General features: G+C 56.6%; 1 protein-coding gene across 1 annotated transcript in view; it reads right to left on the reverse strand.

Moving 5' to 3' along the window:
* Positions 1-12,640, reverse strand: part of KCNH6 (potassium voltage-gated channel subfamily H member 6) — a 94,011-nt gene that overhangs the window by 22,166 nt on the left and 59,205 nt on the right. Inside the window, 1 exon segment of the mRNA XM_075059777.1 lies at positions 12,267-12,478. Within this exon segment, the coding sequence (XP_074915878.1) occupies positions 12,267-12,478 (212 nt within the window).

Below are 12,640 nucleotides of genomic sequence, written 5' to 3' on the forward strand. Positions count from 1 at the left end.
CCGGCCTGGTTGGTGCCGGCTCTTTGCTGACTTGTTGGCTGGAAGATAAAGGGCCCATAGCCCAGCGAGAGGTGCCTGAGAGGGCCTTCCTTTCTCTCCCCACCTCACCAGGCTCCCCCTGCCATTGCTCTGTGTTCGGGATTCGCTGCCATCTGAGCTGCCAACCCATAATGCTTAGACACCACAGTGATGGCCACTATGGAAACTCCCACAGGGCCCAATTTTCCTCCCCCTGACACCAGGTTTACACCACTGGTGTCCATGGAGTCACTCCTGATTTGTGCCAGTGAGCAACGAGGACAAGGCTCTTAATCCCTCCAGCGCTTTGGGCCTGATGCTCCATTGCCAAGGGGGGTAACGCGCTGCCAGGGCAGGGTGGACGTGTTTCACACTTGCTTGCCACTGGGGTCACTGGTGATGTGAGGGCAGCAGGCGGCCTGGTCCTAGGGGCGCGGCAGGAACCCCAGCTGTGCCTTTGCCTCTTGATCCTCCTACTCCCCCCCCCACGTACTTCTGGGGGTGAGCTTTACTGGAGCATCCACTGGCCTCCCTGGGTTTCCTTCGACCTGGCTGGCCGCTCCTTGCCCCACTGCCCCTAGTGTGGATGTCCCTCTAGATACTGGCCAGTGCTCGCTCCTCATCAGCCCCAGCATTAACAAACCCAGCTGTCTGGGGCAAATCCAGATCAGCAATTCCCCATGCAGATTGACCCCCCGTCAACCACCATATGTGTGTCTCAGCCCCACCCTGCCATTCACTAGCCAGCCCTGCAAACCAGGGACTCTCCACTGACCAATGGTCCTTCCGCCCTGCATCCGCCTCCTCCAACCAATGCCTCTCGACTGCCAGTCCCTTGACTGCTGCCCCACCGTTACGGTAATTCCTGCCTGTCCACGTCCCACCCTGAAACTTAACAGCTGCTGGACCATGGCATGATTCGGATTCCCCACACCCAGGCCCCGCTCCCCCCACAGCAAGATGGCATCTCTCACACACACAGGTACATGCATGCCCAGACCCACATGTGCACACGCCAGCAAAGGGCATTCAGGAGCCTGCCGCAGATTAATCAAAATCAATCAATGGCCAGGCCCTGGGTGGGGAGGAAGCTACCAATCAAGAGCTGGGAAAGCCAAAGACGTGGCTGGCAAGGGAGAGAGAGGGAGTGGAAAAAGTGACCGAAATCCAATCGTTCCAAAGGGGGATGTGCAGAGGCAGCACTGGCAGGGTCAGGGAACTGACCTCCTCATCCCAACAGGAGCAAATTGGGGCAAGGGGAGGGGAACTGAGACCCCTCGAGCAATGCAAAGGGGGCAGGGGGCAGGATCAAGCTGGCTTTAAGCCTGGCAGAAATGCCAGGGCATGATCCAAAGTCCTTTGGAGCCAACAGGAAGAACTCCAATGGATTGTACTAGGCTTTGGATCAGACCCTGAGTAACAATCAGAGCAGAGCAGGAAGCCCATATGATACATCCCAGCGGGGGCCTGATCCTGAGCGACTCCTCGTGGCAGTAGGAGTCAGGTGGTCTCAGCCCCTCCGTGGGTCTAGCCTTTGGGGGATGGCTAACACTGAGTTCCCCTGACCTGATCTGAGAGCTGCACATACGCTGCTGACGTGCCAAGTTCTGTATTATCTTTCTCTGCTGGCTTCTGGCACGCCACCTGCCCGAGCTCCAGCCTTTTGGTTTCGAACCATTTCCATATTAATCGGCGGAACCGGGGAAGGAGAAAGGGGGGTTGGCTTGTGGAATTAAAAAGGCTTCTCGCTTGGCTGACCCTGCCCCAAGCGGAGGAATTTGGGGACCCTTTGAACTGAGAACAAAACATGAGAGAGAAAAACATCCCCCAGAATTACAACTCAGAGCCAAGGCCCAAGGTCCAGCTAGTCTGTGTATCCATCCAGCCTCTCCAGCTATCCTCCCCAGCCAATGCATCCATCTAGGGAAGGAATCCTGATCATCTACCATCTCCAGTCATCTGCGAAGTTGACGCACCTGTTCACCCTTGCCATTGCTCTATGGGATTTCTAAGGCATCTTCTGCCTTTGTATCCAAGAACTACTGGATATGACTCATAAATCTGGAGTAACTTCTCTGACCTTAGCAGGCTCACTCCAGATTCACTCTGGAGTAACCAAGAGCAGGATTTAGCCAGTGTCTCCTGTTTGCTGGGTGTGTGTGTGTTTGCTTTAAGTGGCTGTGAGACCCAAACTCCTAGAACCCGCAGGACATCTGGCTGCAGAACAGGAGGGGAGAAGGATCACGTCTTTCCCCTTCCCCCCTTCAATCCTGGCTCACTGCATCAACCCAAACCCAGCTCATTCTCCCCCCCAGCAGGTCTCTGACTAGCCTGATGCACCGAGTGCAGAAGGGGATGCTGACGCTAATGCTTCAGTAAGGGTCTTCCAAGGCTAGTTCCCAGGCAGAGATTTGCACATTCATCGCAGACGTGTGTGACCGACCCCTCTGTGGCTTTAAAAGTCCAGGGCACAAGGGAGTCTAGGGCACTCCACGCCAGCTCCCTACTCTCCCACTGCCGGCCCCGCTTGCAGAGAAAGTTTCTGCCTCCCCAGAGAGCAGGGCTGGCTAGGTCAAGAGGGCGTTGTTTCCTGGGGAAAGGACGGCTCCCCCCACCAAAAAAGAAAAGAGCCAATGTGTCTTGGCTCCCCCCTGGGGTTTAATTCACTCTAGGGACAAAGGCCCCCCTGGAGCCGCTCTCCCCACGGCAATAGCAGGGACTCAGTTAACAACGCCCCCCTGTCTCAGCCTTGCCCGTACCCCCATCCCATCCATTCGTCTCACTGCTTACCGGCTTCAGCTTCAGTTTCAGACTCATGGTGTGGTGGGAGTAAGGCTGTGTGTGAGCAGGGAGCGAGGCACAGGCTGGGAGAGGATCCGTGTTCCCCAGCACAGACCTCTGGTTCTTACATCACGCCCCAGGGCAGAGCTGTGATCACACGAGACCCAGCCTCCGCCCCACCCCGGCCCCACTACCAGTGTCTGCTGCCTGCCAGACAGTGTGGCTTCAACCTGCTAGACAGGGCACTTACCACCCTGCCTGGCGCCTCTGCGAGGGAACTCAGACCCTTCCCTGTCAATACTGCCATGGTCTCCCTCCGGCCCCATTGGGGCAGACTCCTGTCTGCCGTGCTCAGTGCGCTGAAAGAGAGAGGGTGGAACTGACATGCTGCAGTGCCACTCAGAGCCCCGCACAGTTTAGCTGACGGTCCTTAGGCTTGGCTAACAGCACCCCCCACCCCCCCGCAACGAGCCCAGGATTGGGGAGTGGGCAGTGTGGATCCCAACACCTGACGATGCACCTCAACCCTGACCTTCCAGGCTCCCCACACCCAGCTCTGCTGGTGCTCCCCAATCCTGACCCACAGCCCCCTGCTATCCCAGCCCTGGTCTCCCCACACCCAGCTCTGCCGCTGCACCTCAGCCCTGACTTGGTGGTGGCTTGGTGATGGGGATCAGTGTCGGCTGAAAGCTAGGGTGAGGGTGCCCAGAATTCCTGTCTCCCTGTTCAGTGAGCCAGTCTTTGGACCGAGGTCTCCCATGCTGAAGGCCAGACCAGGGCACCGATAACCCGCCTGCAGGGCCAGCTCCAGGCCACAGCGCGCCAAGCGCGTGCTTGGGGTGGCACGCCGCGGGGGGCGCTCTGCTGGTTGCTGGGAGGGCGGCAGGCGGCTCCGGTGGTTCTGCCGCAGTCGTTCCTGCGGAGGTTCTTCTGGTCCTGCGGCTTTGGTTGACCTGCCGCAGGCATTTCTGCAGACGGTTGGCTGGTCCCGCGGCTCCGGTGAACTTCCCGCAGACACGCCTGTGGCAGCTCCACCGGAGCCGCGGAACCATCGGACCCTCCGCAGGAACGCCTGCGGGAGGTCCACCAGAGCCGTGGGACGGGCGAGCGGCAGAGCACCCCCCGCGGCGTGCCGCCATGCTTGGGGTGGCAAAATTGCTAGAGCCGGCCCTGCCCGCCTGGTACCTTGTGTGAGGAAGAGGCATTTGGGGCACACAACATGCCCCAGGGGGCTGACGATGCCGTAATGCTCTCAGCCTGCACACAAGCTGGTGCTGGCCAGTCATCGGTGAAACTGGGGCCCCCATCTGAGCTCTGTCACTCTGCACTCCAAGGCCCATGATACTCAGGAGTTAGGAGCCTAATTGAAGATCTGGCCCCAAGCCACTGCATCCTTTCCCTGCTGCAAGGGGTAGCCCTCCTGCTCCTGCCTCTTCTCCAGACAGGGCTGCGCTCCCTCTGGCCCCTGCTTGCACAGCCTGGAGGCTCCTCAGAGACCTTGAGGGGGGCCCACAAGCCACCACAGCTCACAGGAACGGCCATACTGGGTCAGACCAGCGGTCCGTCTAGATCAGGATCCGGTCTTCCAACAGTGGCCGGTGCCAGATGCTTCAGCTCACGGTCCTAGAGCGTGGCCCCTGGGCACCTGGCTCTCCTGAGACTGGGTTCTGTGGGACAGGGGCTTTTGTTACCCCAGGTGTCCGTACAGCACCCAGCAGGATGGACGCTGATCCTGACTGGGGCCTCCACTATACACAGGCCCGGATGAGGACCAGCTCCTCCACTGCCTGTAACAACTCCTCTCTGCCTGCCTTGGCCAGGGAACTTTGTGGCTTCATCTCAGCCAATGTCTCCCAGGAGGAACCTCCTCCAGCACAGCTCCCACGTCCACCTCCCTCTTCTGCGCTCTCATCACCGCCTCTGCCACATCATCCTGCCACTTCCCCGGCTTCAGCCTCTCACCTTGACTCCTGCAGCTCCCTTCCCTGGGGCCACCCTTTGCCACCCTGCCAGTCTCCTGCTGCTGCTAGGCTGGGCCCAGGGAGACTGGTTTGGTTGGAGGCAGTCGGGGGATCAGCTGTGTAAGGACCCCAGTGCTGGCATCAGTACAGATGAATGGCTCCTGCTGTCCCAGGCCACAGGAGAGGCCGTGGGATGAGGCCATTGTGCTCCGTTCACTTGTAGCCAAAGCAAGCAGTGACCCCAGACGAGCCGAGGCCACGGCTGTCAATCACACACTCTGCTGCAGTCGGCCTCTGGTTCTCCCAGTTGCTGAGTCGTTACTTACATGGAGCAGTAATGAGATTTCACCACCAGCTTTGCCTTGCCTGTGAATTATTTATCAGCCGTAAGTGACAAGCGGGGACTCGGCCAGGAGCATCTCTCTTGGTTCTGAGCGGATGCTCGGACCCCAGGTTGGCCCATGGGAGGCACATGGGGCCCGATTCCCTCTTGCCTTGCCCTCGGTGTCGTCACTTGCAGCAGTGCCAAGCGGCAGGACATCGCCACTGTTGTGGTTTAGCAGCACTTTGTGCCCCCTTTGCACGGGGGGTGAGGGACAAGACAACGCGCTGGGACGTCCTCAGCACACTTGCTCGTAAGCAGCTGCTGCGAGTGTATGTGGGTCTGGGCCCAGGTCTAGGGGACCCTCTGGGGCCTGATCCAACGGCAGAGCCCATGGAGCCAGCCAGCAGCAGGTGATAGAGCAGGGCTTGTCGGAGCCGGGTCCGGTGGCTCTGAGGGCTCCCGCGAGACCCCGCCCGCATCTTCCAAAGGAGCTGCCACCAAAACAATTACCCCGGAGCCCAGCCCAGGCTCGGCAGGGGGTTAGCCCTGGATGGCTCAGCTCTGCTCCCTTTGTATCGCTCTGAGCTCATTTTCCTGCCTGACCTCTGCCTTCTCTCCCACCCCAGCCCACTTTCCTTCTCCTGGCCTGTCAATCTCTCCCCTGCCCCCTGGAGCCCACCCCCAGCTCTTTCTTGCCCCTCCATCCCCTGGCAGGCAGGATCTGGGCACCCTGACTCCCTTATGACTATCACTCTTTGCGCTGACCCAGCCGAGGCTGCAGGAGCGGGGCTGACATTTCAGCGCCTACAAGCCAAAGGGGCGTGAAGAGCGGCTCCAGAGAAAACAGGAGCTGGTAACCAGGCCTCCCCAGCCTCTCACCTGGGCCAGGGGCCCGCAGTGCCAGGTTGGACATGGGGAGTGACCGCCCTGGTCTACCTGGGCCTGATCCCCGGGAAATGAGACGGAGAAAGGGCAGCACTTCAGTAGGGACAAGGTCCCCCAAGCTCTGCTGAGCCCCCTCAATGCTGACCTGCTGCTCCCCTGAGCTCCCTCCAGCCAGCTCTGCCACTGTCCCTCTATTCCCCTCTGCCACCCCCCATTATTCCAGCCCCAGGAAGCCCCCATGAACCTTGCCCCCTGTGCCTGATTAGATGACAGCTCCTTGATCCGAATACGCGTCCCGAGGAAACCCAGGCTGAGAGGGGAGAGGATCATCTCACCTGGGATCCAGGCTCGCACTAGAAAGCGTGGGGCGGGGGGCGGGGGGGGGGCTTAGCCGTCAGCCCCATGGATGCTGGGTGCGTGTTGCTGACACCCCATCCAACCCCTCCTGTCATTCCTGAAGCTCCTTCCCCCCCGGGACCCCTGCCCCATCTAACCACCCCTTCTCCCTGTCCCCTGACCGTCCCCGGAACCACTGCCCCTGACTGCCTCCTGCCTCCCCATCCAACTCCCCCTCCTTCCTGACTGCCCCCGCATTCAACCCCATTTCCCCCCAACCCCTATGCACACTCCCATCCCCAACCACCACCCCGAACTCCCCTGCTCTCTATCCAACCCCCCTGCTTCCTGCCCCCTACTGCATGCCTGGAGCACCAGCACTGCCCAGCTGGAGCCAGGCCACCCTGCAGCCACCGTGCAGCACAGAGCACCAGGTCAGGCCGGGCTCTGCAGCTGCGCTGCCCCAGGAGCTCACAGCCCCGCCACCCAGAGCATTGCACCAGCGGTGGAGCCAGCGAGCTGATGCTGCAGGGGAGGTGGGACAGCAGGGGAGGGGCCAGGGGCAAGCCTTCCAGGCCAGGAGCTTGGGGGCCGGGCAGGATGGTCCCGCGGACTGTAGTTTGCCCACCTCAGGCCTAGTGGTTAGAACGGGGGGCTGGAAGTCAGGACTCCGGCGTTCTGTTCTCCCTTCTGGGAGGAAAGTGGGATTTCGAGGTTGCAGCAGGGGCTGGCGTTCAGTATTCCTGGGTTCCTTGCCCAGCTCTGGGGGGGAACGGCATCTAGTAGTTCAATACGGTGCGCAGGGGGGTCGAGATCCAGCAGAGACCACCCAGAACCCAGCTGGCATGGAGATTTAAGGGGACGGGGAAACGGACATTTCCCAGACCAATTGCTGTGGATTCGTGCCAGGGCCAGTGGGGAGCACACAGGCTTGATGCTGGCCCTCCCGCCCACAGCAGGGACCTGTCAGCTTCAATCCTGTCACCTCCCAGCCGCCTAATGACCCAGTATCGACAGGCTGGTGTGGCTGAGCCAGCATCAGCCCCGTCGCTTAGCAGCAGGTCCCTGTGCATCGCAGCTCGCTGAGCCCTCCGGCCTGGGGCACATGGCATCCAAAGTCAATGTGCCGCTCAGGATGGAGGCTTTTAGGGGGAAGCAGGAGAGGGAAGAATTGGGCCCCTTGAGACATTCCTAGGAGCTTGGAGGGGGAAGTGGGTGCTGGATGAGGGTTCTCTTCTGAGTGCCAGCATTTGCCAGCTAGTTTAAAGGCACGTTACCGACCCCTCTGGGGCCTAGTGGATTGAACACCAGGCTGGGAATCAGGACACTGGTTTTGTTTTACCCAACTCTGGGAGGGGAGTGAGGTCTAGTGGTTACAACATGGGACTAGAAGGAAGGACTCCTGAGCTCCGTTCCTGCTTCTGGGAGTGGGAATGGGATCACGTGGTTAAAGCAGGAGTCTGCAAGTCTGGATTCCTTCCCCAGCTCGGGGAGAGAATGCTGTCTAGTGGTTAAAGCAGGCAACCTGCGGGCTTTGACTGCTCGTGTCCTTTTCTAGGTCTGGGAGGCAGGTTGGCAGAGTAAATGGAGCATTGGGCCATGGAGCCACGATTCCTGGATGTTATTCCTGGCTCTGCCTGAGACGTCCTGCATTACTTTTGGACAAGTCACTTGTGCTCCCTGTGCCTCAGTTTCCCCATCTGTAAAAGGGAGATGACCCTTTAGGAGCACCTTCCAGACTCTCAAGAAGAGACAGGCCCTAACCCAAGGAGCTCACAGGAGCCTTGCAAGTGCCTTGGATGAAATGTGCTCTCTAGCTGCAAAGGATAACAAACAGTACTGCTGCTATATGGTTATTAATAATAATAATTACTCCCACACTGCCCCCTGGGTAATATCTGCTTTCACTCCCACCGTCTTGTCTGCACTCCATATCAGAGCAAGTCTTAATGACTTTTAGTTAATTCAGTTAAACCTGAATAACATCCTGTGTGATTCTTTAAAACCGTTGTCTTTTATTTGCTGATGAGGTGGAACCTAGCCTAGCAGCCAGTCCTGCACTCTCCCCCTGCACCTCCTGTCTCTCTTGAGGGGATCCCAGATCCTGGGGATTGAAAGCCCCTGTATAATTTGCACCCTAGTTAGTGACTCTGCAATGGTTATTCCTCACTGTTTAATCCCTTCTTGGCACCTACTGAGGTATTAGTTTCAATCACATCCTGCAGCAGAGTGTTCCCCAGGTGACCCAAAGACCTTCCAGAATAAAAAATTTGGGGCAAAATCCTAACTTGCTTTGCACAGGTAAGCAGGGGGTTGGGGAAAGGATGCAGGGAGCCTCTCTGCATGAGCAGAGCACCCATAGGACCTACAGCAACATTCAGGGGCTCTGACTGACGCCCAGGAGTTCCACACACCCAGAGATGCAGCTTCCTTTGTGTGTTCTGCCATGAGGTGGCCTGCGCCTGGGCCTATCCCTCCCAAGCCATCCAGGAACATAAGAACAACCACACTGTGTCAGACCAAAGGTCCATCTAGCCCAGTATCCTGTCTTCTGACAATGGCCAATGCCAGGTACCCCAGAGGGAATGAACAGAGCAGGTAATGATTAAGTGATCCATCCCCTGTTGCCCATTCCCAGCTTCTGGCAAAGAGAAGCTAGGGCCACCATTCTTGCCCATCCTGGCTAATAGCCATTGATGGACCTGTCCTCCATGAATGTATCTAGTTCTTTTTTGAACCCTGTTATAGTCTTGGCCTTCACAATATCCTCTGGCAAGGAGTTCCACAGGTTGACTGTGTTGTGTGAAGAAATACTTCCTTTTGTTTGTTTTAAACCTGCTGCCTATTAATTTCATTTGATGCTCCCTGATTTGTGTGTTACGAGAAAGAGTAAATAACACTTCCTTATTTACTTTCTCCACACCAGTCATGATTTTATAGACCTCAGTCATATCCCCTCCACCCGTCGTCTCTTTTCCAAGCTGAAAAGTCCCAGTCTTATTAATCTCTCTTCATACGACAGCCGTTCCATACCCCTAATCATTGTTGTTGCCCATTTCTGTACCTTTTCCAAGTCCAATATATCTTTTTTTGAGATGGGGTGACCACATTTGCACGCAGTATTCAAGATGTGGGTGTACCATGGGTTTATATAGAGGCAATATGATATTTTCTGTCTTATTATCTATCCCATTCTGTTCACTTTTTTGACTGCCACTGCACAGAGTGGATGTTTTCAGAGAACTAGTCACAATGACTGCAAAATCTCTTTCTTGTGTAGTAACAGCTAATTTAGACCCCATCATTTTATATGTAAAGTTGGGATTATGTTTTCCAATGTGCATTACTTTGCATTTATCTACACTGAATTTCATCTGCCAGTTTGTTCCCCAGTCACCAAGTTTTGAGAGATCCTTTTGTAGCTCTTTGCAGGCTGTCTGGGACTTAACTATCTTGAGTAGTTTTGTATCATCTGCAAATGTTGCCACCTCACTGTTTACCCCTTTTCCCAGATCATTTATGAATATGTTGAACAGCACTGGGCCCAGTACAGACCCCCGGGAGACACCATTCTTTACCTCTCTCCATTCTGAAGACCTCCTGCTCTTCCACTTGTGCCTTTCTGCAGGTCTCACTCCCTGAGCTCAAGGGGCCATTGCTGAGCCATTCATTCCTGCGGGTGGAAGCGGGAATCCCTGCGGTTGGGCATGTAAGGCCATGGATACCACCAGGGATGTGGAGTCTCAGTCTATGCATTAGAGGGCCCCTGGAACCGGGCTCTCTGCTGACCTACCCGTAGGCGGGCAGGAGGCAGCCGGGTGTTTCCCAGTTAATGGAACCTCCTGCATCCCCTTCCCTCTTCCAAGGAGCCTGGGAAATGGAAATCCCATCACCTTGCGCAGCATCCCATATGGTGAAGGGACACTGCCACCTCGCGGCTGCCAGAGGAACCATCAGCAGCTCTGCTCGCAGGTGTCACCTCCACCATTTCCTGCCCTCAAAGCACAGAAAGCAGACCTCCACAGCACACGCAAAGATGGCCCAGCCCTGTGGTTGGCTGGGGGGGTGGATCTCTTGAAGAGTGGGGGGGGGCAGGAACAGCCATGCCAAAGGCAGGTACATACCCTTACCCCCACAGCCAGGCTCAAAAACATGCCAGGCCTGTGGCCTTTCAAGAGTAAGAAAAAAAAGTCAATCTGACTTATTTCAGGGGGGGCATGAATGAAGATGTAGATTTCTCTTCACACACATCCACCCACCCACCCACCATGCAGGTCTCCCTGCTCACTCCCATTGCTGCTGAGACACAAACAAGAGTTTTCACCCAGGAAAAACGACACTTGTCATGGAGGTTTGCTGCCAAGATGAACAGCTTGTTGGTGCCAGGAAAGAACGACGGTGTCATGCCAGCCAACAGCAAGGGAGAGCCTCGCAGCTGGCATCAATCTGCAAAGGTTTCCACAGAGCGATGCCACTTTACGCCAGCTGAGGATCTGGCCCACTCCCTTCGCCAAAGCTCCACTGATCACCAGTGGAGGGCCGGGCCCACAAGCTCGGGCTGAGCTGATCTGTACCTGGCCTCAGCCCAAACATCTCCCAGCAAGTAACTGAGCAGATGGGAGAGAGGGAGGAGGGGGGGAGATGGTGATTATTATGGGCTAGATCATAACTGTGCCATCTGCTCCATTGTATCCCTGCTCCCTCCTTGCTCTGAGGGAGGAGGAATTATTTCAACTCTTTGCTCAAGCGGCTCCTGCCCGGCTAATAAATAAGGGGGTGGAGCCATGGGCCTGGGCTCCTCCTAGTCCCCGCCCCTCTCTGCCATACGGCCCCACCCCTCAGAGGTTTGTAGCAGAGGGTGAAAGGCAAGTAGTAGCCATAATCCGAGCAGAGGAGTAAGGGAGAATCGCCCTCCCAGCGATTCCCCTGCATGGCTGAGAAAGGCAATGACAATCCAGCCCTGTGCAAGCCCTAGTGACTGTATCTCCAAACAGTGCCAGCAACCCCACAGTGTGACCTCCCCCGCATGTGGTTTCTAGTCACTGTGGGGTTTGCCCTAGAGCAGCCCCCCTGGGTTGGACAGACAGGCAGCGTCATGGCCAGCATCCTGTAGATGCTGGTTTTCTAGAGTTAAAAACATGTCAGAACGTGTTTGGAGCCCATCTTGGCCACAATCTCTTTCTCTGCCATGAGAGAAGGAAGCCCTCTGGAGAGTCACACGCATGCACTGAGCCCACACGAATGCTGGGAACAGCTTTCAGTGGGGCAGCCATGGGGAAGCCCAGGTGCGAAGAGATAAGCGTGAACAGAAAGAATGAAACACTGCCAGGTGGGTGTGTCCGTCCCCAGCCCCGGCCGTGCTGGAGAGGAGACGTGGAACTGAATACCAAGCACGCAGGGACCCTTCCCTGTCCCTGCTCAGCCGCTCCGTGAAATGTGAGAATCTCCCCCTGCCTAGCGGCTGTTCCACAAATGATTGCAAGCGTCCCCACCATGCTATGGCTGATGGGGAATGGCCTCACTCAGCCCCCAGGATCCCGACTTAGACGTAGTCTGGCCAGGGAGGCCAGCCCACAATGGAGAATGGGGGCCTGAGCCTCAGTGCCGCCCCTGTAGGGAAATGCCGTTTAACGTTGACTTGGCCCCAATTTGACATTTGGCCATTTCCAACTCAACACTTTTCGGAACTTTTCATTCCATGAAAAATCTCAAGATTTCATCAGTTTGACCCACAAAAGAAAAAAAAAGTTGTCAAAATATTGCAATTTCTTGTGGGACAGAAATTCCAATTTTCACCCAGCTCCACAAACTAATGTGATCTGCCCCTCCCTTCCAAATCTACTCCGCAAATTACCAAGCATGACCCCCACCCTTCCCCATGCCTGCTGCATAAATTAGCATGATCATTCCCTCTACCTCCCATGAGTGCCCCTGGCCTGGGGAGAACTCTCGCCCCATACCTGTGTGACTTTCTCGGTGACATTCTGCGTGCGCTCCGTCACCTTGTGGGGTGCGATGATCTCAATCTCAGTGGTGGAGCCCGAGCGGTGCTTCTCCAGGTTGAACTCCACAAAGTTGAGGGTGAACTGCGGGATCTGACTGATGGTGCGGTACCTCGTGAGGTCTGAGTCCGAGGTGGAGTTCTGGGGATTGGGCTTGATTTGAGAGGCCTCTGGAGCAAACCCAGGAAGGAGAGAAACACTCAGGAGGGCAACAAAAACAGCAATTAACCATCAGCGTCCTAGCCTCTGTGGACAAGGGAGCCAGGATAAGCCATCTGAGAGAACCTATCTAGAGACACAATGCTATTGCAACGGGCTCATTTTGCATTGGT

This window comes from Chelonoidis abingdonii, chromosome 21, assembly GCF_003597395.2.
Source record: "Chelonoidis abingdonii isolate Lonesome George chromosome 21, CheloAbing_2.0, whole genome shotgun sequence".
In the NCBI taxonomy this organism is placed as follows: domain Eukaryota; kingdom Metazoa; phylum Chordata; order Testudines; family Testudinidae; genus Chelonoidis; species Chelonoidis abingdonii.